At 47.4% G+C, this 27867-nt stretch overlaps 1 protein-coding gene across 2 annotated transcripts in view; it reads right to left on the bottom strand.

Annotated features, from left to right (window-relative positions):
• The window catches only part of SPRYD3 (SPRY domain containing 3), a 450311-nt gene that overhangs the window by 158107 nt on the left and 264337 nt on the right, over positions 1 to 27867 (bottom strand). For both annotated transcript variants that reach the window (XM_069653343.1, XM_069653344.1), the window contains exon 9: positions 4553 to 4672. In XM_069653343.1, coding sequence (XP_069509444.1) covers positions 4553 to 4672 — 120 coding nt within the window. The remainder of the gene's footprint in view (positions 1 to 4552; positions 4673 to 27867) is intronic.

The raw sequence follows: 27867 nt of genomic DNA, 5'->3' as shown, positions 1-27867 counted from the left end.
GTCTACCGAAAATTCATAAACATCGTGAGGTGCCTCCGGGGCGGCCCATTGTGGCAGCCATTGGATCTATTCTCGAACCTTTGTCGATATATTCCGACTTTTTCTTAAGGCCATTTGTGAAAACGATGCGCTCATATGTCCAAGACACAACCCAAATGATCAAAATACTAGACACAATAGGGGTGGGTCCTACAGACATCTTAGTCACCTTGGATGTGGAAGCACTGTATACAAGCATTCCCCAGATGAAGTGTGTCAGAATTATGGGTCAATACCTAGAGAAAAGGAGGGACAAGACAGTACCAACATCATTTATTCAGGAGTGTATCAGACTTGCTCTCACCAACAATTTTTTCATTGAAGAAGACAGGTTTTACCTGCAACAACATGGTACAAGTATGGGCTCCAGTTTCGCACCAGATCTCGCGAACCTCTTTATGGATGATTTAGAGACACGTTCAGTCTATGCAGATCACAATCCTTTTAAGCACCTCATGAAAACATGGGTGCGTTATATCGACGATGTGTTCATGTTGTGGGGAGGAACTGAAATAGAACTAAATTCGTTCATTACCTGGGTCAATGACCAAGATGAATGCATTAACTTCACCATGAACTTCAACCAAGAAAAGATCCCTTTTCTAGATTTAGAGATCTTTAAAGACGCAGAGAATAAATTAGGCACCACTCTGTTCAGGAAGGCTACAGATAAAAATACTCTGTTACTGTTTGATAGCTTCCATCCCCTATCTCTGCGACAAAATTTACCATTTGGACAGTTCCTACGTGTTAGAAGGAACTGCACCCACAAGGAAGAATTTGAAACCCACAGCAAAGATCTAACGACTAGACTGAGGGCAAGAGGCTACCCTTCTCATATAGTACGTAGATCTATGAGAAGAGCCAAAAATACTCCAAGACATAGGTGCTTGACACCACAACCACGAGTCATAGAGGAAAAGATCACTTGTGTCTCCACATTCTCTCCGATAAGTAACGATCTGCGGAGAAGTATATTGAAGAACTGGAATATTATTAACACCGAAGATTTCTCAATCAGTAAACCTCGCTTTGCGTTTCGTCGTATGCCCAACCTTAGAGACAAACTTGTACACACATATAAACCATCGTCTAGGGATAAGTCCACTAATCAATCGACATTGTGGAATTTGCCTCCGGTGGTAGGTCACTTCAGATGTGGCGGTTGCTCTGTGTGTGAATTAACATCTAACATGAAAGAGGTAGACCTCAAAGGGAGAAAATGGGAATTGAAACACTTCACGAATTGCAACTCTAAGTGGGTAGTTTATGGCATTAAATGCCCATGTGGCCTGTTATATATTGGCAAAACCAAGAGACCCATTCGTCAGAGAATCTGTGAACACAGATCCTGTGTGAAGAACCAGGTTCCAGAAAAACCTCTAGTGGCTCATTTTAGAAGCACCCACCATGGAGTACACGACATCCACTGGTTCATTATAGAAGTAATAACTGCGCAACCAAGAGGAGGTAATAGAGATCTTAAGCTAAGACAAACAGAACAGAAATGGATATATTTCCTAGACACTGTAAGAAACGCATTAAATATTTCCATTGAATGGTCCCTTTTCATACATGACAAAATATGAACAAGACACCTGGGTTAGAAGTTTTTTTACAACATGCACCCTGTGAAATATGTAACATCTTATAAGAGAATAAGTGAACAGCACAAAACGGCATGGCATATGCCAATTGTAACATGACAGAGCGCATTAGATACGCTACATTTCCCAATGTGTAATACTTGTAAATCGTACATTTGCGCGTCATGTTAAGAGCAGCGACACTTAAACAGAATAGGTATACCTTTAAGAGAAGGATTGCGGGTCACGTTATATCACGAGACGTAGGTACGCACAAATATCATGTGACACACTATCTGCTTAAAAAGAAACAAGAGCGTTAGTAGGCTCGTAGCACGACCGAGCAGCAGACGTTTTACTGCGAGCGGCACGCTCGACTGCAGACACACCGTGCACGGGATATCAGTCGGCATACAGACCCATGAGGTGAGACAGAGGGACAAAGTATACATTGAATAGTGTGGGATCCATTAAAGGGAAATCTAATGTCGTTCCCTCCGTTTTTCAGTATATGATTCTGTTTTAATTAGAACATGCCTCGGGTGGCCGCATGAACGGCGATGAGAGATGAAGTCCCCCTATAGAAATGAAGGAAATTTGAAGGTAGTAGATTTTATCACTCCGGTAAACTTCATTTCCAAAAAGAGGGTGTGGAGGTGACCACTGACATCGTCCTGATAAGTAACAATGGCTTATTTCTTCTGTTACAGAGCAAAGCCACATACTAGTAGGGAGACGCCCCGTTCCTTAGACAAAGAGAACTCCATTGGGCAGTAATAGTGCTCGCACGGTGCTAACAGGAACCAGCCCGCACGAGAAAAGATTGAAGATCTAACGAAAGGTGAGCGTTCAGTAAACTTACATTGAGAATAGGGTGATAAATTAACATATAGAGACATGTGATATCCCCCCTTTCTCTCCTCCCCCCCTCCCTCTTCCCCCCTCCTTCCCCTCCCTCCTCCCCCCCTTCCCCCCTCCCCCCCCCCCCACCGCTTAGAAGAAGTCTTTCAACAAATATGTGTTGGAAAGAGACGGTCAGCCCAAGGAAATCAAGTTTCAAAGGGTAAAATGCACTTTTGCAGACACATTAAATGAAGAGATTAAATCATGTTGAATATGAGATGAAGTGTGGTAGTGGACAATAATCTAGACCACTTAAGCAATTATGTATCCCTGCTGTCTATAATGCCAAAAGAGTTGAAACCGTAACAGATGTATTTCATTTTTTTGCATAAAAATGTTTTATTTTCACCATATTTTAAAATGCAACTGTTTTATTTGTCTTTTAGAAAGATTGCAAATTACGACAAACCATTAAGTGGGTGAAAACCACTATATGAACTAAGCCTATGTGCCCTGAAGACAGTACCAGCAGGATTCGCCATAGGGATTACTGTCCTAGCTTATTCTTAAAGATATATTTCCATGCTGGTCCTAGAAACACATTTTTATAAAAGTGTTGGCACAGTCCGCTTTGCCCAGAGAAATTAGGAAGGGCAGAAATAAGAGTGGGGTTCGTTCTATAAAAGAGAACATACCCCCAGTAAGGCATACAAAAGGTTTGTCTAAGCATATATGTCTATGCCTTCATTTGTAATGAAGAAAGATGCACATACAATGACTCATTGTTGAATATGTGTTTGGAATATTTTTAATTGTGTATATTAGAATTGTCAATATGGTGTGATAAACAATAAAATACGTGTATTTTTCGATAATTAAGAGGTGAAGTGCCCTTTCATTTAGGTTGAAGTATGCAAAAATTAAGTACACATACATCTAAGTTGGTTCACTCAGCACGGTAAGGGAAGGAAGCTGTTTAGTGGGATTTTTTGTAATTCCTGCTGGAGAAGGCCTGACCGTTGACGCGCCGAGGAGCATTCCCCGGTGGGTTTCCCACCACCCAAAGACCACAGAAACACCAACGACTTGACGTCCTTGCTGGGCCACAGTTCTTCAACTCCTTGCGGTCCAGAACTATCGACACCGAGGTGCCCCGCACACCTCTTCCTGGCAGGACGTTTATGCTTCCCCGTCAACGAGCACCGCTAGGAACGACGCGGCCACTTCACCATCGTAGCTCGACCTGTTCTCCGTCGGACGTTCGACGACCCGTGACTCCTGCCTGAAAGAAAGGACACTCAAGAAGGGCCGTCGATTCCCCGACACGGAACGCTACAAAGCCAAGGTACCTTGGGGTTGCAGAACTATTGGAAATTCTAGTGTGAACAATATATGGACTGGGCTTGTATCTTTCCTCTACAGGTTGCCCAGGTGGGAGGATCTCCACACAGAACTGTGTCTAGTGGTACGGGCCAGTATTCTGCCAATTGGTCAACCATCTTGCTTTCCTTCCTCGCTCTACTACTGGTTTCCTCTTTATTCTGATCTGTGTGTCATTCTGACCGTATGCACTTTAATGAGATCTAATAACGTTAGTGGTACCACTTTAGAAACTGTATATATTTACCATTGCTGATTTTCGGAGTACAAAGTGAGTTATCGTGATATTGTATATACCTTTGAACATTAATTATATAAAGACTGTGTTTTAACCGATACAGTGTGTGGGCATTCCTTTGTGGGTGCTTGGGGACTACACTGTACTTAAGAACCAGCTTGCATCACCTCCTGAGAAGCTAGGCCTTGATTGCTCGACCACAACTACCAATAATATAGAATCTTGACAGGGGTCTCTGTGCCTCCCCTCTCCCATATAGAGAGCGGAAGTGCAGAACCCCCTCCGGTCTTTACAGTCACCCATAGCCGAAGCACAATACACTACTCTCTGGAGAAGCCTTAGTGCTGTAAGGTTGTTAAGGTGGTGAATGGAACAGTACAAAAGCAGATAAAGGTAACATATGTACTGATCAAACAAGTCCAATATTAATCTACAACTGCAATCCGCACCCTCAACAACTTCTTACCTTCACTGTCGAGAATGTAGTCCCGTGGGAACATGATGCCACACCCCATGATGTCCCCTTTGTAACACCGGGGCCCAAAAGGGTCTCCCACTCCGCTGCCATGGAAAATTTTACCATCATCTGCCAAAGAAGAACACAATGATTCTTGTCAATACAAAAAAAAAAAAAAGATGCCGAATATCTGATAGTGAGGAGGCAGCAGTATAGAGTGGAAGGTGAAAGTCAGTTGACAGCATCAAGAGCAGTAGAACACACATGCACCCCTAAGGTGACCTCACAGAAAATGTTTGCGTGGTTTCAGCAATAGTTCCTCTTTCGGAAATTAAGGCTTTGATTTCCAACATAAAGTACAGTAGCCATGTGCTACCATGACTGCTGTAATCGCCTATGCTACTTGCTGGCTGACTTCATTCCATTCTTAGGTGGGTGAACCTGTTCACAAAACTAACCTATGTACAATGCATATGTTCAATGCAAGTAAACTCTGACCCTGGACCTAATTCCATGCTTCTGGTTGTCCACCTATTCGTTTTTTTTAGTTTTTTTTTTGGAGAAGTTTGTAGTTTCCTTACTGACTATGCCCAAACCATACGTTTGGTCTCGGCTTGTAGGGTCTCAGCAGATGCCAGCTGTGCGAGTTCTTCTGGCAGGTTCTTGTAAGATGTGCGTGTCTTGCAGACTCAACAGATTCTACTTCGGTGTTATGTGCAGGGTATCAACTTTTATATTTGCTTTGCTGTGGGGTGATTAACTTTATGGCACAACCTTTGACCCAGGTGATGCAATAGGTCGATACATTATACACTTACCTGTGGAGGTGACACAGTCTAGGCTTTGTTTTATTAAATGGCACTCTGCTTTCGATGAAAACTAAAAAGTGATGGATTGAAGTTTTTTAATTAATCATAACCACAGGCATTATTCTAATCAACCTTGCCTATACTTTTTTTTTAAATCTGGGCTGCACAATTACAGAAGGGGACCTGCTCAGTAAAGGCACCGGAAAACCAACAAATGATGGTATGGAAGGATGTCCAGAGCAATGACAGAGGTTATGTTAGATACAAAGGCATGCATCTTTCACTTTTTGTGATTTTACTTGCTTTTTCCCTCCAGTGATACATTTCTCATGTACCAACCGTTATTTTTCCACCCATACCTAAGTAGCTAAACCTACAGAAAAGGTAATTTAAATATAATTTAGAAGGTAACCCAGTAAATTCACGCATCATCCGCAGAAATCTATGTGCACCCTGCACGTCACAAGTCGCGAGTTTATATCGGGATGAGCGAGCAAAGCATTTCATTTCATATTTCTAAAGCTGACAACATGAGTAACCTTGAGATGGCTCATGCCTTTTTGTCTGGGGATGGCGGGAGAACGGTAAACAGGGCTGCTAGTAGTCTTAATGCCTAGGAGAGCTTTCCCTAGTCCACCAGGAGCAAGAAGGGAGAGCAAGAGAAACACCATAATCCTGAATAGTGGGGGAAAGGAGAGAAAACCTAAAGCATTGTGTGGCAAGTTGCAAGCCTCAGGTCCAGGCAAGCGAACCCTACCAAAGCACTCACAAACTTGGTAGCAGGTGGCAATCCCATAGCAACAGCCCTTGAAATGGGTGGAGTAGGTTAAAGAAAGTATGCTGGCAGACGCCTCACAGTCCAGACCCATGCTCCAGGCAAGCCCCCTAACCAACCAAATGGAGCACATTATTCATTTAAAAAAAATAAATCGTATTGTGCTGGTTTAAAATAAACCTTTACAATTTCATCTAAACAGCAACTTACAAAATGTGTCATTAAGAAAATTCCATTATAACAAGGATTAAAAGCTCTAATACTAAAACTATAGCACCATTTTTTATAACATTTCTTCTAAAACCTTTACATTTCCCTACATCGAGAGACAAGGTACATTTATTCATCACATCACTCCACATAATTTTATAAACCTAACAGTTGCCAGAGACTTTGACACTGATCTGCCACCCATTACAGAGAGCCAAAGATTCTCAACATCTACCTCCGCCACAGTATACACAAACCTGCCCAATAATAGAATAAGTTATGACAAAAGGGCCGGGTAGAAGATCAACAGATATTTTAAGTTTTCCAAGGTAGTCAAGTTCTTACAATATCTACAGAAAGCTGCATTATCTGGAAGACCACGTTTTATGCAAATAATCTCGTTTGTATTAATCACATTTATACAAACTCTCATAAAAACATTTTGTGACAGTCACCTGGGAACGTTCGCACATATGGTGGTTTTACTCCAATTCTTTTATGCACGACCCGTACACCAGAATACTCATGTGTGTCTACTAATATCACTCCAGGTGTTCATCCCATCACTTTGCAGTACCTAGATCTTGATTTTTAGCAGATAATTTAAGAGCATTTCTACTGTACTGTCCAAGTCAAATATGATGTATGTACAGTGATCACTGCGTGCATGAATTGTTTTCCCCGTGTGTGTGCACAGAGTTTCAGTAGGGGAGCATAACATTTTCCTAATCAGCATCAACCGTTTCCATAGCACCCGACTGTGCAAAGAGACCCAACACGCATTGGATTACCATCATTGGATTACACTGCGGTAAAAAGTAAAGGATCTTCCTCAAAATTAATGCCTCATAAACCATCAATTCCTCTATAAGCCAAAATGGCAGTACTTCAAGTCCAAAAAGTAGCATAGGCACTGCCTTCCCATTATAACATTTTATCAGGGATGCCATGGAGAATTTTCCAAACTTCCTATCAATTGCTCTCATTTGACCCGCTACCATTCATTTTAGGAGAGAACAATGTCTAAAAAGCAACGCTATCAAAAGCAAAGAGGCGTTTCAAAGCCGGTCGTGTGGACTCACCATAATATAACTGTTTTATATAAAGCCAAACCTGAAATATATCAAATCTAAATCTGGAAACAAGACGACACGAGCAACACAGGTTCGACCACCAGGTCCACGCTTAGAGCATTTGCGAACTGCACACATAACAGAATCACGTAAGACCCATTTACGTTTTAAACTTTCAAGCTATACATTCTCCGCTTTACTTTTATATCAACATACAAGGTTTGCCGCATATTAGTCTGGCAAGAGTTAAACTATTAATCTTTGCATGGGTGCCAACTTTTAGATTTTCTTTTAAGGTGCAACGTATGACTGAGCCAGGACTGACATCACATGAAGGGAACAATCTGCTCCCAAAATGTAAGGGTATGGGGAAATGGGGGCAGAGGTGTGGGCATGTGACTGGGTTTTGAAATCATTCATTTTTAGACTGGCATAACAAAAATGTTCTAAGTTCCTCCATCCTTTCAGTACCTAATATACCAATAGTCGTAAGGAAGAGAATCCAAGAACTAACCCACTGAAAGTGCTGCATGTTAACTAAAATATATGAAAAATACGCGAATCAAAGCTTTGACATTGTCCTGAGTGAGGGTTGAAATTCTGCAAATTCTGGCTTTAAGTTCAGTACAATCTGCACTGCTGTACAGTAATTTTAATGTTTTTTCCCCCAAATATAAACGTTTGCCTAAATGTGCCAGAATATAATCCGATGGGAGCCTAAAAGCAAGGAGATGCTGAGCATCTCACACTGGGCAAGGGCCAACTCAACTCAAGATGCTTTGTACCTCCCTTCTGGGATTTGTGTGTGAGAGAATATCATCTGCTTGATACAGTCATCTTTTTGTTGTGCATGATGTGAATACAGGTTACAACTGTACCATACTGTGCGGCATATTAGAGTGTAGCCAGTGTATTGAATCCTAGGCACATATTAGAGTATAGCTGTTGTATTGAATTTAGCTGAATATCAGAGTATGGCAGTGTACTGAATCCAGGTGCATATTAGAGTACAGCCACTGGAATACATTTAGCAACTTACCCGAGTATAGCCGCTGTATTAAATTCAAGTATATAGACAGTGTGTGTCATTTAGCTGCACCTCTAGGTATAACCACAGTACTGAATAAATTTCCTTTTTTTTTTAAATTTAGCCTCTGTGTTTAACTTGGGCTGCACTTTAAGTATAGACACTGTATTGAATTAGCTGCATATTTAAGTATAGTCACTGTACTAAATGTACCTGCATATCGGACTATAGTAGACTAACACTACTAAAAATATTCTAATGTGCTGCATACCCACCCTCCAACACCAAACAAACCAGACGCATACCTCTGGCGCAAAAAAACAATAACCACCGGAAACTGCAGACATTCCACAGACACTCAACCAAACGCACATAAACTATCCATATACAGCCTTTCACCACACAACGTTGACCAACTAAATATTTCCAGCACACAGTGACCAGTTTTTCCGAACTGAAGCTACCAACAGCACATCAAAGCTCTCATGCGCTTTTCCCCTCTAAACCCGTTTAACTAACCCCTCCCAGCTGCCTTCCTTTTCAGACCCACCAGACTACCTCAAGACCTTGAAAATGACAGCGGTGCATGGTATAGATCACAAAAACATAACACTCCTACAAATAGGGAGTAGTAAAAGAAGGCACAAGTCCCAAATAACGAAAGTGAAAATGATCACGAGACCAGGGACTAACTCCTGAGTAATACAATGAAATAAAGTGGTCACAAGTCCAAAATAGGAAGACTGCTAGAAATAGGTCACATGACCAGATTGAACCCTGGGAAGACAGTGGTTGCACACGATATGCGTTTCCTTCCACAGATATTTCCTATTACAGGAAGGGCAACATTTAAAAGGTGTATTATACATATCTGGAAAAGAGGGCAGCTAGACAAGCTATGGGCCTGATCACGTCTTTGGCGGTAACGCCGGCGGTATTACCGCCGGTGGTATTAGCCCTACCGCCGAACTTCCCGGCGCTAATAGCAGCGGATCACGAGTTTGGCGGTAATGTAATTCCCCATTGAGCCCATTCAGGAATGCCCCATTCCCCATCGGGCTCAATGGGGAAAATTTGCGCTCTTACCGCCGGCGGTAATAGCGCACATTTTCGGCGATTTCCCCCCAGCCAAGAGCTGGGGCGAAATCCGCCAAAGTCCTGATTTGGTGGACCCTTAAATCTGGCGGCAATAGCGCGACCGCTGGATTTAAGGGTTACCGCCAAAGTCGTGATGAGGCCCTACGTAAAAGGGGAATATGAATATACACATTCTCTAAAAGCAATGAAATACGTCAATTCCCCCTTTCCCTACTGTGCAGGCCACAGCCTGGTGTACGCCAAAGCCTTTGATGGCAATATCGCTGTGCCCCGATTGATCGGTCAAGTGTCGAACAATGGTGAATAAGCAGGGAGGGATATAAATCTATATTTAATAAATAATTATTATGTAACAGCTAGTAAGCTAGGAAATCGGCATAGAGCGATTGGGGGAGGATGGGGGGGGAAACAATCTGAGGACTTGGACACGTGAAGGACCACGGGTATAGTGCAAGTTACTCAAGGGATAGTATTACAAACATGCCCTGTCGATGTCCCTTTTTGAATTTCCAAAACAAGTCATGCAATACTCCAAACTTACCGCTAGATGTCAGCCTACGCAAAGCATGTGATTATAAGCAGATTCACAAGCCTCAGAAGAACAAGTTACTCTCTTATCTGGCAACATTCTTTTGATGTGATGGTCCGACGAAGTATTCTATATCTATGACAGTAATCACCACAGCTGTGCTGCTTCGGAAAATCTTTCGGCGTCTGCGTCGATGTCGTCGATACGCAGTCCTCGAGGACCTCCTCCGACGGTCGGCATCACCAGATGTTATAAGTAGGACGCACGACGCCCGTAGCCTCAGTTGTAGTTTTTTCCCAGAACGTGTGGCACAATCTTCTGCCAGTATGACCACAGAAAGCCTTGTGGAAACGTAAGCTGCAATCGCGTAAGAAATTCTGTAGCGGGGTAGGCAGGTAGGGGGCGATATGGAATACGTCGTCGGACCAATCAACCAATCGTCCAGGTAGGGATAGACGTGAATCCCCCCCTTTCTTGAGATACGCTGCCACCACCACCATGAGCTTGGTGAAAACCCTCGGGGCGCAGGTCAATCCGAACAGCAGGACCCGAAACTGAAAATGCGAGTCGCCAACCGCGAACCTCAGGTACTTCTTGTGCTTCGGATGGATCGGCACATGAAAATAAGCATCCTTGAGGTCGAGACACACCAACCAGTCCTGAAGTTGAAGGGCCTGGAGGACTTGAGAGAGAGTAACCATCTTGAACTTGTCCTTCTTGAGGAGTTTATTCAAACCGCGCAAGTCCAGGATGGGTCTCAATCCCCCGTCTTTCTTCGAAATAAAAAAATAAGGGGAATACCATCCCTTGTTCCTCTCCGCTACAGGCACCAGTTCTATGGCGCCTTTCTCCAGCAGGGATTGAATTTCCTGCGCAAGGAGCAGATCCGGACTCTTCAAAGAGAGATTCCCTGGTGGATTGTCATGAGGCCTCTGCCGGAAAGGAAGACAGTAGCCGTGGGCTATGATCTTCAGTACCCACACATCTGAAGTAATGGCACGCCATTCTACAAGATGCTGCGCCAGCCTCTCCCAACCGGCGAAGCATGGGCCTCATGACTGAGCAGAAGCGGCTGCGGCGTTGCCTGAGGGCAAAGAGGCAACTACTCTTGCGGCCTTGACACCTCGAGTGCCTTGTTTTCCACCTCTGGCACTCCTACGGTTGCCCCTTTGACTTGCAGCTCCTCTCGCTTTACTAAAGGATGAGTAATAACGAAAGGAACCTCCCCTCCACTGCTGTCCCCTAGGACGAAAACGCAGAGGTTGGCGGACTGCAGCGCTCAACGACTTTGCTGCAGCTCTCAAGGCTATCGTCAGCCTTGCTGCCAAAAAGATGTTCACCATCAAGGGGCATGTTGAGGAGCCTGGCTTGCACATCAGGAGCAAACCCCGACTTCCTCAACCACGTAAACGTGCGTATCACGGTGCTCGCCGCTATGGACCGGCTGACACAGTCTGCCATGTCCAAACCCGACTGAACAGACTCACACATGGCATCCTTGCCATTCTGGATAATAACAAGAAAACCATCCCATTCGTCCCCTTCGGGAATATGTTCAGCCGCTAATGAAATACAGTTCCACAAAGTGTGTGTGAAATGTGACAAGGCACATTCGGAGTTGGCCGCCTGAAGAGCCATACACCCTGAAGAAAACACTTTCTTCGCCCAGCCATCAAAACGCTTGTCGTCCCTATCAGGAGGGATGGTAGGATACAACGCCTGCTTTGCTGGGGCTGTAGCCGCCTGCACCACCAAGCTCTCCGGAGTGAGGTGCGTCGTCAAGTAGCAGAGGTCACTACTGGCTGGGCGGTATTTTCGCAGCAAAGACTTGCCCACTGCCGGGAGACTCTCCGGAGCAGTCCAAGCCACTGCCACCCTTCTTTGCAGAGCCATATGGAATGGCAGTACCGGGTCAGTGGGTGGACCTTGGTCGAGGACATCCGTCAGGTCATCCTGCACAAAATCAACTGGGGTGCCTACCACCCCAAGTAGTCCGTGACCCTCGACATAAGGCGCCGGTACAATGACTCGGCATGGGTGCCAGGCTCAGGCCTACAGAACTCCACCTCCGGAGAGGTGTCCAGACCACTGGCGTCATGCAGTGACTGACGCAAGTCCTAAATCTGGCTATGACCAGAAAGAATCTCATCTGGCACCGTGTCCGGAACCAACCCATCTTCAGAACCCTCTTCCACCTCAGAGATATACTCCATAGGCTGGGAAGGGGGCAAAGAATATGGGAGAAAGACATGTTTTGCCTTGGCCAGAGCCTTTCTAGGGGGTTCCCCCGTGCCACGGAGTACCTCCGACACCACAGCCTCGAAAGGCGTTGAGGGTGTCGAGTGAAACGGTGTCGATGTCGAGTGAATCAGCGTTGAGCGCGGCACAGACAACATCGATGGCTTCGACACAGGCCTCGAGGGTGGAGCCCCGAGCGTGTCCTTCGTCAGCCTGGGCGCCGACAGCGTCGACGACTTCCTCAGAGGTGGAGCCTCGAGAGCGTCCGTCGACGACCTCGGCGTCGATGTTTTCTTCGAAGACTTCACAGGTGCACATGGGCTCGAGCGCGTCGAGGACCGGGACCTGGAACGGGCATGACTGGAACGATTTCCCTTGTCCGAGCGGGACCTCTCCCGCAAATCGTGCCGACCACCCGAGCCCGAAGGCGTACGAGCGGTGTCTCCAGTACGGTTAACACCAACCCCCATCGGAGGTGCGGACGGACCAGAGCACTGCGATTCAAGAATCGCTAACATTTTCTTCCCGAAGGAAGCCCATTCCTCCGGAGAGGAACGCTTGGAGGGATAAGAAACCCGCCGACGGGCGGAGTCCTCGGACGAGGACGGGGAAGGCGACCGATGACACTGCTTCAGGGAGTGCCTCGAAGAGGCAGAGGAGTGGCGGGACCAACTCCGGGACCGAGACCCCCTAGACTTACGACTACGATGCGGAGAGTCGCCCCTCGAATCGTCCGTCAAAAGCCCAGTGTACCTCGCCATCCGGGGCTTGGACACTTTACCAACCGACAGCTTCTTCTTACGTTCCCGCAAGGCCTTGGACGTAAGTGACTGGCAGTCGACACAATCATCCGTGTCGTGGGCCTCCCCGAGGCATCAGAGGCAGGCATTGTGCGAGTCCGTTACCGACATCTTGGACCCGCAGTTCCCACACTTCTTGAAGCCCGGACGCGGGGTGGAAGAAGAGGAAGACATCCCGTACAATACTTCACAAATGAACAGGTTCAAAGAACCGAAAGAACAGAAACTCCAAAGAGTCGAGGCATGCCGAGATCTCCGAAGCGAACACGGTCGCGGAAAAAATGGAACTGAGGCTACGGGCGTCGTGCGTCCTACTTATAACATCTGGTAATGTCGGCCGTCGGAGGAGGTCCTCGAGGACGGCGTATCGACGTCATCGACGCAGGACGCAGAAAGATTTTCTGAAGCAGCACAGCTGTAGTGATTACTGTCACAGATATGGAATATGTCGGAGGACCCAATCCCCTCAAAATATTGTTACAGTATAATATCTGGAGAGTTTGCTTTATGGTGTATGCATATGGAACTAATTGTACTTTGGTACCAGCAAAGCCTCTCTTAAAAGTAAAGCTTAACTGCTAAGCCACGCTATTCATTGAGAGAGATTGGGCTAACAAGGTAGACATCCTGTTATTTCGAGAAGGATAGTGTGGAGGCAGTTTATGCACAGGCCTCTGGTACGGGCTGTACAACCACCAACCTTAATGTGGGGCAGAGCACCCAGCCCAAAAGGGAAGCCAGACCTTTCTTAAAATGGTAGGGTGGCAAAGCAGTCAATCGTAACTCTAGGAACAGGAGGTAAGCTGGCAGAAAGGTACACAATGAGCCATAGAAAATACACCACACTGGCATACTGAAAAATATACACATTTATTATGTTAGAAATATATAGACCTCTTTTAGTTAAACAAGTACTTTAGCAACAAAACACCTATTGTATTATAAAAAGACCTATTGTATTATAAAAAGAACCAGTAAATGTCAAAACCGGGACACACCACTATATTCTTCTGTAGGTCGACTACCTGAGGTAGGCACTTTACATATACAAACAAAGGGTGGGAAACAAAGGGAACCAGATATTAAAACACAGTTAGAATAGTCAGAGGTTCTCCATGCACACACTCACAATGTCACAGAATGTCTAGACCGCTAGGACATAGTATTTAAGAAAATGCAGATCCACATATCAGTCATTAATGATGATTCTAGAGGGCTGAGCATAATTCTAAAACACAGTCAGAGACCAACAACAGATAAGATATATGTTTGTGTCAGACAACAAGTCATCACACTTAAAGAATATTTATGTCACCAGGAAGACATGACTTAAAAAGTACATTTAACAGCTGCATTTCTAGTCTTTGGTCTTGAACACTCTGGGCCCAAACTGGATGCAGGAAAATGTCCATGGCAGGCAAGTACCCCCAAAGCCACTTTAGAAGAGTTTCTGGCAAGTACAATGTTCCCATGGAAATCAACGGGACAAAGTCAATAAGCAATCTATGTTAGAGAGAATTTGAATTTCTGTGCCAATTCACTTTAACCTTAGATACCCCCAGCTCTCTTGCTGGACTCATGGCTTTTTCTATTTTTACTCCTGGTTAAGGGGGATCTTTTCCCCCACTCCCTTATGTGCCTTTCTGATTAGGATTTTTGCTTATTACCGTTTAACGGAGTCTGGTAAACTCCATAGGCCTCTGCTTTTTGCATGGTGACACACAGCACCTTATGTGCAGTGCCAGAGGAGTCCCTTCTCTTAATGTTTAAATACATTTTCTTGGGTGAAGTACTGTTCCCAAGAATGGTAAGATGACTTTTGTCTTACTTACCTTTTCTTTTGTGGGTCCAGCACACACCACCCTATGTGGAGTGCTGCAGGCTTACATAGTAACTCCTTATCCAACATCTCATGTAACATTCTGTTACACTAACTAACTTGAATGGCTGGTGGCAGTGGTTTCTTTTTGTACTACCTTTGTGTCATTTATCTGCAGGCTGATTTCTCGGTTGCAGTACAGCACCCAAGGGTGACCATTTTTCCAAAATGGCCCCTGTCTTCTTTCGCCATTTCTAGTCAGTTATTTCCTTATGGGCATTTACTCTGTTTGAATCGGGTTTGAGTCCTTTGTGCATTTTGCCATTGGCAGGCTTTAGCCCTGAAGCCCGACCAGGCTCCAGTGAGTGTGGAAAGGCAGGAAGTGAGGGAGGTTCCCGAAACCTTACTGTCGTTTGTCTCTAGGTGTGCCTGAGTGAAACCAGTTCTGATTGGCCGGCTGGCTGTCCATGAGGACAGCCAGCCTGCTGGGTGATTGACACCCCAGGGCTGTGAATGAATGGGAACTTGCTTAGAAGGCAAGGTGTTTTTGGGACAAGAGCAGAGTCGACCACTGGAGGACAACATCCAACGAAGAAGATGTGAAGAGACACCAGCAGTACCCTCCTGGATCGCGAAAGTGCCCGGTGAAGCCCTGCAGCCGTGCTGACCCCGTTTTCATTTCGACTGGGACGACATGCAAGCGCCGACTTCCTCCCTTGGCCTGGTGGGACCAACTAGCCTCAAGAAAAAATGTATTTTGTCACAACCCCGACTTGCTGTGACTTAGGATGCAGAATCCCAATGCCCGGGGTCCCCTGACCATCATCGAGTACATTGTCTTCAGAAGTTCGAATCCGGCCAAAACCTCTTGGGCATCCAGAGGACCCTACAGAAGCAGGAAATCTTCATCCAGAGTCCCCTCACCAGAGTCCAGGACTGGGCTATCAAGTAACTTCCAACCAGAGCTGTTCGTTCTTCTTTGGTGCTGAGAAAAGCACCAAAACCACAAAAGGCCGCTGAATGACAGAGAACCCATTGCTGAAGAGTCCCTCTCTCTCAAGCGCTGCCGCAGAAGCCCACCAGACATCCTCCCTTTCATCATGACGACCGAGGACCAGGAACAAGTGCCTGCTACACTGCAACAGGAAGGCATCCAGTTGGAACCACTTCTTCAATTCTCAGGTACTGTGGGGCTTTGGGTACAACTACCTTTTTTTCCAATTGTGGTGCTTCCTAGCTTGGCGAGTACTATTTTAAACCCTTTTGAGTTGACCTCTACTCACGTGCACTGGCCTCCCAGCTTGTGCTTCTTCAAGGTGGCTCCTCTTGAGCTTCTGTGATTTTCTACTGAACTACTGACTATTTTAAAACTTTTTCTAAGAAGAGAGCATCACAACTTTGAACTGGCCCATTGACCTTGGCTGTCCTAGCTCCCTAAAGGCCCCCTTCTGAACCTATTGGCTTTGGCAGTTCTTGTTCCCTTACAGGTTTCAATTGTTGGACACTATTGTTGCTGGGATAAAAGACTGCCTACATCCCTCTGGGAGAATCTAACTGTTTTACTACGTACAAAGTATGTTCTGGTCTAACTTTAACTTTTCCCTCTTTGAAACACAATATTCTAATGGTGATCACAAATAGGAGCTAATACTGACCTCAAATGATGTCACTCAGTGACCTGGAATATTTTTAGCATAAGAAAGGTTTACTTGCCTACTTTATTGTCCTTATTGAATTGAATCCTAACTTTGGGATTAATGTTACTATTAGTTGCTGCTTTTTTAAGATTGTCTAAATATCCTTGTTTATATATGGGATACATTACTCACCGTAATCGTATTTCTGATGCTTGTATCTGCTTAAGATTCACATGCAATGCATACGCCAACATCTAGTGGAAGGTTGATGTGGTTCTGCGCTGGGATGTGAGTCCACAGACCATGTGCTGTGTGGTGAAGGTGATGTGCCCCCCCCCCCCCACCTCAACCCAGAGTGATGCGTTTGATGTAACTATCGCTTGCACCGCCGGATCGTGGAAGCGCTTTCCCTTCAACAGGTTTTCCTTTGTCCACCAGCGTAGGTTTTCTACTAGTGTTGGCAAAACGACCACTAGATCGTTCCACTTACCGCTTGCCAGAGACCACTGTTTCACCAACCTCTCCTGCATGGGGCGCATGCGCAAACGTGCATTTGGGACCAGGCAAAGACACAATGCCATCATGCCTAGCAAACGCATTGCTTTGCGTAGGCTTATCTGGCGACCTACTTGATACTGAGGAATTTGCAGTAGCATGTTTTGAACTCTTTCCCTTGATGGAAAGACTAACCCTGCTTCCGTGTTTATGACAGCTACTAGAACTGTTTGGTTGTGTTCGGCACAAGGCTTTATTTTTTCTTGTTTATTGAGAAGCCCAATTGGAAGAGAAGATTTCTGGTTCTTTGAGTGTTTTGCCTGCAAAGTTGGGGTGACTCCCCTGTAATCAGCCTGTCGTCCAGTTAGGGGTACACTGGGATTGCCTCCCTGCGCGGGTGCACTGACACCACCGCCAGTACCTTGTTGAATGCCCTTGGAGCAGATGCTATTCTGAAGGGGAGCACCTTGAATTGGTAGTGCTGGTTTGCCATCTTGAAACGCATGAATTTTCTGTGCGCTGGGAACATTGAAATATGAAAATGGGCATCTTTCATATCCAGTGTTGCCATGTAGTCCCCCTGCTTTAGCAGAGGGATTACTTCTTGTAGTGTTGTTGTGCAGAATTTTTGAGGCTTTACATAAGTGTTTGCAGGACTCATGACTAATACTGGGCGCATAGTTACATCTTTTTTTGGCGCAAGGATGTAAGTTGAGGGGGGCGTGGCTCCTGGTGATCCGAACAGAATCCTGAGAAAATCGTGCCACAAAACTGGACTATTTGGCCCGCAGAGTAAAGGTCCAAGCAGGGGAAGCAGTGGAGCACACATTGGCAAAACCAGTTGCGGACTGCCGGTACAGAGGAGGTATCTGGAGCCTGGAACGAAGCGTGGGTGCCCGCAGCACACAAAGGAAAAATGGCAGCCGCTTGACATGCCGTAGAACAAAGGAAAGTCGGGCCGGAGCGTGTACTGAGCAGAGGGAACGTGAGGAGGGCTTGGAGCCCTGTCCGGGGGCCCGTGGCAGGCCCGGATATGCAGTGACTGAATCCGAGGTGCCACAGTGCCAGCGTGTGCTGCAGGGAGCGCCCTGCGAAAATAAAGAAGAAGCCGGGCCCGCTCGGAGTGCTATATTGTCTCCGTTTGCGGGCTCCGGCGCGAGCGTACATCAGAAGGTGCGCATCTGGATGGGAACCGGGCAGTTGCTGCTACAACCGCATCAAGGCAGACCCAGCAGGCGTGTGGGGGCAGATCATCGCAGCCTTGCACACGGACATCCATAGAAGCGGAATGTCGGGACGGTCGCTCGCCTGGAGGTAGAGGTGAGCGCACACGCCCGTGACCCTCACTAAGGAGCAGAAACTGTGGCCAACACACTGAGACGAGTTTAGCCATGCAGGCATGCTTGGACCAGCACTGGGCATGTAGCCATCAGGGATGGGCCTACAGAAAGCAGATTGACACGGTGGACACTGGAAACTGTCGACTGGGCCCCCCATGCATAATGGCCGCACATAGGGATCATAGAGGCAAAGGGAAGGAGACACCCCCTAGCCCACGCATGAGGTAAAGTGAGGAGCACAGGGAGGTGCGCCTGGCTGAGAGTTCTGCAATCATATGGCGGGGCTCACGGCTGACATACACCGGGCCGGTGCTCGCATTTGGAGAGACACATGTGAACTGGAGTGTGGGCCCACGGAGTCAGACCTGCAGTGGCAGGTGCTCACTGTTTGAGTGGATTGAAGCGCCTAAGTACAACTACGTGGGAGGACGCAGCCCACTCGGGGAGCAGATCTAGCAGTTCGGGGGGTTCCCTTGGCTCAGCCCACCCGGGCCCGAGCACCAAAACAACCTAACCTAACGAAGGCCAGAGGCCACATGTTGCGGCGCTTGCACACATGGCCCTGACGCACCAAGATGACTAAAAAACTGCCCAGGATGAAAGGCAAGCAACCCACGCTCGATGAATACGCCAGGACGCCACCAGGGGCAGAAGGGGCCAGAAGCAAAGACAAATCCCTCGCTGGAAGCACGGACACAATGGGATCCTTGCAGCGATTGCTGACCTAAAAGTGGCTTGGGAACCAAACTAGGACAGGCCATGAATGAGCTGAAGACAGCACTAGAGCTCAAGGTCGGGGCAGTACAAGAGGAGGTGAATCTCCTCTGGCAAGACGTTAGAGCACTGGCAGAACGCACAGGGGACCTAGAGAAAGAGGTGGCCCCGAATACGGTGGCGTGTGCTGCCCACAAATCTGAACTGCATGCTCTAGTACAACGTGTGGGCAACTTGGAAAGTAGGGCAGAGGAGGCAGAAGGACGCGCCCGAAGGAATAACATACGTATCGTGGGATTGCCTGAAGGCGCTGAGGGACCCAACCCTACGGAGTACATCGAGTCAATGCTGCTGCAGGAGATAATTGGAGGAGTGTTGACCCAGGGGTTTGCTGTGGAAAGGGCGCACAGAGCCCTGATGAGGAAGCCACCACCGGGGAACACCTCCCAGGCCGGTGATAGCTAAGATCCTGAATGATCGCGATCGGGAGAAAATCCTTGCGCACTTCCGAAAGGGTGGAACGATACAAAGGGCGTCTGCAAATATAACTGCATACCCGGACTACACCCTGCAGGTGCAACGCCGACGCATTATCTTTGGGACAGTGAAAAGGAGGCTGTGTGAAGCACGTTACAAATACATGCTGATCTACCCGGCAAAACTGAACGTGTTCCATAAGAACAGAACATTGTTTTTTGAAACCCCGGAGGACGCTATGGAATGGCTGGGCTCGCTGAGCTGCCCCCAAGAAACGGGCATCCAGAAGGAAGGCGGTGCAGATAAGTAATATGTGACTGTGGCACCCAGGGTGTGGCAGCCCACGACATTGGGACTTGACTATAGTACAGGATATAGCCTGCAGAAGGCGTGCCAATAGGGCTATACATATGGGCATGATCCTTGTGCACGGGAAACTTAGCGTAGGAGCCTAACGGAACTAATCCTCATACCCCCACAGTGAAGAGAGTAGTTGGGTCACCGGTAGACCGGTGACACCCTGCCGGATCCCAGTCCTCGGCATTCTGAGGCAGGTCCAAACGCGGGGGAGCCTGAGATCCAGGGATGGAGCTGGGCACTTGTTGGGCTGGGTTGGGGAGGGGGTGGGAAGGGGTTGTGTGCAGTGATTGATAGTTGTGTAAAGGGTTTGGGGGGGTTATTTGGGGAGTTTTTGTTGGAAGTGGGAGGGGAACGAGCCAAATTTTGGGTCAAATCAGGCGGGAGGGGAAACTGAGGAGGGAGGAGCGATATCCCACAGATGGCGTAGGGCAGCCTGAGAGTGGTGACCTGGAACTTGAGGGGCCTCAACAGCTATCTGAAGCGTAATAAAGTAATGATGTACCTAAGAAGGATGAGGCTTGACATAGCATTGTTACAGGAAACCCACCTTACTAGGGAGAAGCTGGAGGTGGTCAATAGAAAGTGGAGGGGGTGTACCAGGGGAGCAGCATACTCAGTTTACGCGAGGGAGTCATCACATGGGTGGCACCACATGTACCATTTCAGCTGATTCAGTCTACGACGGACCGAGAAGGCAGAATGATAGTGGTACGGGGGATATTTGAGAACAGGGAAGTGAGCATTATAAACTTATACGCCCCTAACCAAGATACAGCTGCTTACTTTAGGACCCTATATGGCAAAATTAGCCCCCTATTGGGCGGCGCGATCCTACAGGGAGGGGAATTTAACTGTACATTAAATCCTAAAATGGACAGATCAGATGGTAGACCGGACAAACCCACTCCAGCCGCAAAGGCGTTACAGGCCCTGCTGAAAGATTTTGGACTCGAAGATGTCTGGAGGCAGCTACACCCAGCTGATAGGCAGTACTCACATTACGCGGCCCCACATAACCTGTACACGAGGCTGGATTATATCTTTGCCGCTGCTGAGTTGGTAGGAGAAAGGACGGGTGCGGAGTATAAGGCCAGAGTGCTCTCGGACCACACCCCCTTGGTCCTGGAGTGGCGACACCAGCCCCCCAGAGCGCAAATCCCAACGTGGAAGCTCAGAGCTGAGACCCTGCAGGATTCGAGATTCCAGGAGGATCTGAGGGAGGCGATTACTGAGTATTTTGACACTAACACCGGAAGCGTTCAATCGGTGGGAACCTTATGGGAGGCATTTAAATTAGTAGTGCGGGGCGTAGCCATATCAAAATCCCAAGGGCTCTGAGGGGGCATAGAACGGGAGTTGGAAGAAATGGAGAGGGAGTTGGAAGACATAATGCGTAAGGGGGGCACCTCACAGGAGGATGAGGCAATGATGAAGCAGCTACAACAAGCCAGCAGCGAGCACTGGGATAGATTATGTAAGCTGAGCTACAAGAAATACGTCGAAAGGCAGCACGCGGGTGGAGACAAGCCGGGCAGATTGCTGGCCTGGTTATATAAAAATGAAACAACACAGCCAGTGATCAGGGAAATTAAAGGGAACAGGGGCCAGAGCAGGGACACCCAGGAGGGAATAAACAAAGAGTTCCTTAGATACTGCAAACGTCTTTATGGGGGCGCAGGGGAAGATATGGATCAAGAGATTCAGGAAACATTAGAGGACATGGGCTTGCCCAAATTAGACGATCAGGAGCGGGCAGACCTGGACGCCCCAATCACCTCAGAAGAATTAGAGATAGTGATTCAGCACCTGCCCACATGCAAAGTCCCGGGGTCGGACGGGCTTCTCAGCTAATTCTATAAAGCATACAAACAAGAGTTGCTTCCCCCGCTGCTGGCCATGCTTAATGAGGCGTTTGAGCACGGTAGGTTGCCAGAGTCCCTACGGGAGGCGGTGATCATCCCGCTCCTAAAACCAGGTAAACTAAGCACAGACTGCGGGTCATACAGGCCCCTATCTATGCTTAATCAAGATAGCAAAATCCTCACAGCAGTGCTGGCAAACAGGCTTAAGTGAGTCATCGGTAAACTAATACACCCGACCAAACAGGCCATGTCCCTGGCAAGAACATAACCGACAATCATAGAAGACTTCACCATATTGTTGGCCAAACAGAGAAGGACCCCGGCGAACTGAGAATTGTCTCTCAGTGAGATGGCCATGGTTGCTAGCAGCTCTGAAAGAATATGGAATTGGGCCGGGGTATATGAGGTGGGTCAAAATGTTATACAGTTCCCCAATTGCAAGGGTCAAAACTGGCGCTACAATCTCAGACAAATGGCAACTCAGCAGGGGCACTAGACAGGGTTGCCCCTGGTCGCCCATGCTGTATATCCTTGTGTTGGAGCCACTGGCAGTTTGCCTCAGACAACAATATGGTGAGATAGGGATCCATACGGCGGGAGGTTTGCATCTCATATCATTGTATGCCGATCATATACTATTATATCTGCGCTTCCCAGAGGAAAACCTACAATATTTCCTGGAGGTGATGGAACGATACGCCACCCTCTCGGGCATAGCTGTAAACCCCAAGAAAACTAGCATGTTCCCCCTGGGGAGGTACAGACGTGTCCTACCGGTCTTGCCAATACCCTGGCGAACCGAGACGTTCCGATACTTAGGTACTGATATATACCACACGACGGGAGAGGAACACAAACACAATACGGAAAAGGCAGTTGAAGGTATCAAGAATAGCATGGGATTTTGGTCCAGATTGCCCCTGGCCATGATGGGTAGAGCGGCTCTGATTAAGATGGTGGTCCTGCCCAGATTGTTACACTTTTTCGTAAACATCCCATGCGTGATCCCCAAACGCTTTTTTTGTTAAACTCCACAGCCTATGCAGGGGTTTCATATGGCACAATTCCAGGAACAGGGTGGCCCTCTGAAAACTACAAAACTCGTGTGACAGGGGGGATATAAACCTGCCGAATTTTGAGTTATATTACTTGGCGGGACAGCTGAAATACGTGGCTAGGTGGTTGTCTGAAGAAGAAACGGCTGAAGCCAGGCTGTTGTGTAGGGACCCTGCTCCCTTCTTTCTCAGAGGAACAGTGTGGCTACCTAAACCAAAGGTACTAGGAATGGCGAGACTGCTGGTGCTTGGTTGGGAAATGTGGCGCAGAGCATGGCAAATTGTGGGAAACCCAGTCCCGTTCTCTTTGCAAGTGCCACTAGTGGTGCTATGCGGAGAGAACTCCCAAATGATAAAAGGGGTCCGTAGATACTGCGAACCAATAGGCCTGGCTACCGTTGGCGACATATGGCAGGAGGGGGTGGCAGTGGACTTTCAGAGGCTAATGGAGGACACCGGGGTGCACAAAGGTCAACACATTACTTGCTCCAGATTCATTAAACGGGTGCGAGAAAGGTGGCCTGAGGCAGTGCTTGCGGAACAACCCGATGCAACCATTGAGACGATGTATGATATCTCGGAGGGTGGGCATGAAATATCTCACCTACATGAGCTACTGGGGACTATGGTGGGAAAGGAGCTGCTGCAACTGAGGCGAGACTGGGAAGAGGAGGTGGGAGAACCCATGTCGGACGGGCAATGGGACAGAGCCCAAAGATATCACAATAAGGTGTCCCAAAACGCGAGGCTTCAGCAGATTCAATAATATGTCACTCACAGAGCATACATGACCCCCAGCAAAATCGCCAGGTTTGGAGGCCCAGTGGCACAGAAATGCCCTCGATGCGGGGAGGAGAAAGCTGGGATGCTACATATGTTTTGGGCTTGCCCAGAGGTGGGAAGGTTTTGGACAGAGGTGAAGATACGCTTAGCGGAAAAAGGGATTACGCTGGAGGTGGAGTCAGCTTGGGCATGCTTGCTTGGGGGTTTTAACAGACCACGCAACCTGAAGCACATTAGTAAGCTGAAAGACCTGCCCTACATCCTGGCTAAACAGAGAATTGCAATGGGCTGAAAAGCAGCCCAACGTCCTAGAATTGAGTTCTGGTGGGCGGACCTCATGAAGTGGGAGGAAGCAGAAACAGCTACCTGGTATGAAGCAGTCAGTAGGGGGGGGGATGGGACCCCTAATAGCATGGAGACAATTGGTGGCCTCAATGGTGGGACCCTCCCAGGCCGACCATAGTGATAATGACACGGAAGGAATAATGGAAGCAGATATGCCTGAAGATAAGCAGGACGATAACATGTAAGGAGGGGCTCGAGTTAAAGGGGCGGGAGGGGGAGGACCGAAACGCTTAATTTGTAAAGTAATGTTATGAAGCTGTAACACGGATGTCCTCACTGTTTGTAATGTTTGGAGTGTTGTTAATAAAATAATAAATAAAACATTTTTTTAAAAAAAGGATGTAAGTTGAATAAATACCCTTGTTTACCTGGTTCACTAGGACAATTTCTATGGCGTCCTTGAGTAGCAGCGCTGCGACCTCCCCGAGAAGGATGTGTTGTTCTTCCTTCGTGGTTGTTCTTTCTCGCTGGGGATGGTTAGAAGGTCGTTGGATTAGCTCCACGCAATAACCAACCACTACGGTACAGAGCACCCACGTGTCTGTGGTGATTCCTGCCCATGCATGGGTGAAGTGTGTAATACTCCCTCCTAATGGAGAGGCATGGAAGGGGACCTGAAGCGGGTGGTCATTGTTTTGGAGGTGTAGCTCCACCTCTGGAAGTGGAGGACCTCCCCCAGCCGCAAGATCGACGCGGGCCCCTCTGGAAACCTTGCAAAGCTTGTCGTTGGTTGTTTCCCCAGGATGAGACCTGACTTAGTCTATAACTTGAACCCCTTTGTAAGCTTTCACAACAATTCAACGAAAATTGCTTCCGCCTCTTTGGCCTGGTAGCTTATATGTTAGTTGGCCCAGATATTTTAAAGTTTTGTACTCCTTGGCAGATTTTAATGCATCCTCCACGGCCTTCCCAAACAAGACGCTGGTTTCTACCGGCATGTTGAGGAGTGTTGCCATTGTTTCATGTTTGGAACCAGACTGGCATAGCCATGCATGGCGTTTAATGATGGTACCTTCGGCAATGATACTGCCCGCATTGTCTGCAGCATCTATGTTGTTTTTTAAGATGCAGCTGGATACTGCGTTGCCATCTGCTGCTACTAGGGCCAGTTGCGATTTGAGGGGTTCTGGAGCTGAAGCTATTAGTGTTGCCACCTCGTCCCACTTGTGGCAGTTGTAGCTTGCCAGTAGTGTTGTGTTAATCGCAATCCTTGTCTAGTAGGCTGGTGAAGTGGCCACCTTTCTCCCCATAGTGTACAGTTTTTTACTTTCCTTATCGGGGGGAGCTTCCGATGAGGCTAAAGGTGTTCTGGCCCTCTTTTGAGTTGTGGTTACCACAAGAGAATCAGGTTTTAGTTGGCCCCTGATGTAAATAGGGTCTGTGGGTGCAGGACGGAAGAGTTTTTCAATTTGCGGGTTGACCGCCCGCGTTGGTTCGGGGTCTCCAGAGAAGATGTTATCCTTCTTGAGATGGAGTGAAGGATTGGAATAAATAGGGTGGCAGCTTTCCTGTTCCCCAATATCTTCCACAAAATCCTTATTTAGCTGAGTTTCTTGGGTCTGAATTTGAAAGTGCTCAGCTGCCCTCATGAGCATATCATTATACAATGGTTGATTGTCTACTGGTGAATCTGCCACAGGTGCGTCCTGGTTAACTGGAATGAGTAAGCTGTATACATCCTCTACCTCATCATCATAATACTGGTCTTCTTCCTGTATTGAATCATTGTCCTCAGTGTCTGTATTTAGATCATATAGATCAATATGGACTGCGTCTACCTGAGGTGAAATAGGAAGGGTGTCAGGACGTGGCCTTTTATTTGGGAGCTTGGAGGGCGAGGTGTCAGTAGTTGGTGGCATGGTTTGGACATTTTGGATAGCTTGGGGGTTCTTCTCAAAGAAGTTAGCCATGAATGTCATTCTTCTCATAACCCTGTCAATGTCCTCAGTGACCCATGTTGATGAACTTGAAATGGATCCAAGGTATTGAGGTGTAATCTGTCCCTCAGGTGTTGACTGGGCCGGAGGTGTAGGCTGGCCTTTGTTTTTCAAGGCCTCTGTTAAGGTCTCTTTTTCTTGGGAAACAGAGTGTCTTTCCATGTGAGGGGTGCTAGATTTCTCCTTGTTAGAGTGACTCTTAGAGGATTGTTTCTTTGAACTCTTTGCCTTAAGGAGGCTCTCAGGGACATGCTTTTGCACCTAACAGGCTATTCCTGAGCTTTTGGTGCCTTTGGCCGTTTTCAACGTGGAGTGTCGAATTTCGGCGGTGGAGTGGACCGAAGCCTTGTCTTTCGACATTCGGCAGAGGGTTTGGACACGACATCTGTATTGTCTTTTGTCTTTCGGGGCCTGTCGTGTTGCGATCGGGACCTCGAGTGCCCAGAGTACAGAGATTTGGTGGACCATTCCCTCAACGCCAAGTGTGGGCATTTGGTCGACGTTGGCATCGAATCTTGGCCCTTGGCTATGTGCTTAGTGCGGGGAGTAGTGTGAGTGCTACCGCCGCCTGGTGTTGCCCCCGTAACAGAGCCGCTGGCCTGTCTATTGGGGTCGGGGGCAAGCACTTGGGAATCTAACGGTTCCCCGTCACCTTCGCCATCTGAAAACACTGCAACGCTGCCATCGCTGGAGGCTCACTCCACATCCATGGCGTTTCGGCCTGCATGGCGTGATGGGCCCAGAGCTTTGCCTTTCGGTCCCTGAGCGTTTTTGACTTGAACAGCTTGCAGGCTCGACAATGGCCCTCCTCGTGGTCCCGTGCTAGACAAAGACTGCACACCTGGTGCTTGTCTACCCATGGGGAACTTCTTATTACAACTAGAGCAGAATTTAAGTGGAGTGTTTTCCATAGTTAAAAGAAATGGCAGCCAGGCGAGAAAAGTGTGTGTAAAGGGTAAAATGCATTCTCTAATGCCACCCCCCACTCTCCCTACTGTTAGGGCCGAGGCCCTGTGTGGCCTTCCAAGGAAAAAGTGGCCCGTCAAATCAAGGATTTTGTTCGATGTTTGTCCTTTCCACCGCCGAAGATGTTGTCGAAGCCGGTGTAGTGAAAAGATAGAAAGAGTAACTCTAAAGTATCAATAATAAATGGTGTCAGCCCGAAAGGAACTCTGCGATTAAGCGTCCGCCACAGTGGCAGAAAAAAACAATTTGAGGGACCTCGACGCATGAAGGACCATGAGTACAGTGGACGTCACACTAGGAATAGTATTACTGGCACGCCCTGTCGACGTCCCTTTTCGAGTTTAGAAAACAACAACTGTAATACTCCACAGCTCCCACTAGATGTCGCCCTATGCATAACATATGATCTAAGCAGATCAACAAGCCTCAGAAATTTTAGTATACATGTATGTGCAAGTGTTTCTTTGGAATTGCATTACTAACAAGGTTAAGTGTACTTACCCACAGTTGCCCTATGCATAGCATGGGACCTAAGCAGATTCCACAAGCCTCAGAAAAATAAATATTCCTACTATATCTTTAAGTGTGTAGGTGTTTACTTGGATACCTGTATTTACAAATTTCTTAGTACAGCTCACATTACCCCTCTTAAAATAAGCCTGGCTGCTCAGTCACTACTTGTGTAGTACAGGCCTATATAAAAGGTTGGTCCGACACCAGTTACCCAACAATCTGCGTGTATGAGGAAAAGGCAGGTAGATTTCAGGTCTACCCCACAAGTGTAGACTTGGCATCAAACCCAGGGAGGACCAAAGGAGACCACAGTGAATAGGTCTAGAGGTTGGTTCAAGAACAAGGTGCCCCAGAAGAAGATGCACACAGCAGAAGCCCCAATGGAAACCAACAGGAAAATGAGGTTGAAACCCACCTGCGAATAGTCTTATCGATGGACTACAGAGTCCCCAGTGGATGGGA

The sequence above is a fragment of the Ambystoma mexicanum genome, chromosome 3q (genome assembly GCF_040938575.1).
Source record: "Ambystoma mexicanum isolate Mex_15411 chromosome 3q, UKY_AmexF1_1, whole genome shotgun sequence".
Lineage (NCBI taxonomy): Eukaryota > Metazoa > Chordata > Amphibia > Caudata > Ambystomatidae > Ambystoma > Ambystoma mexicanum.
Note: the sequence above shows the minus strand (reverse complement) of the source record. Positions and strands in the feature narration are given on the sequence as shown.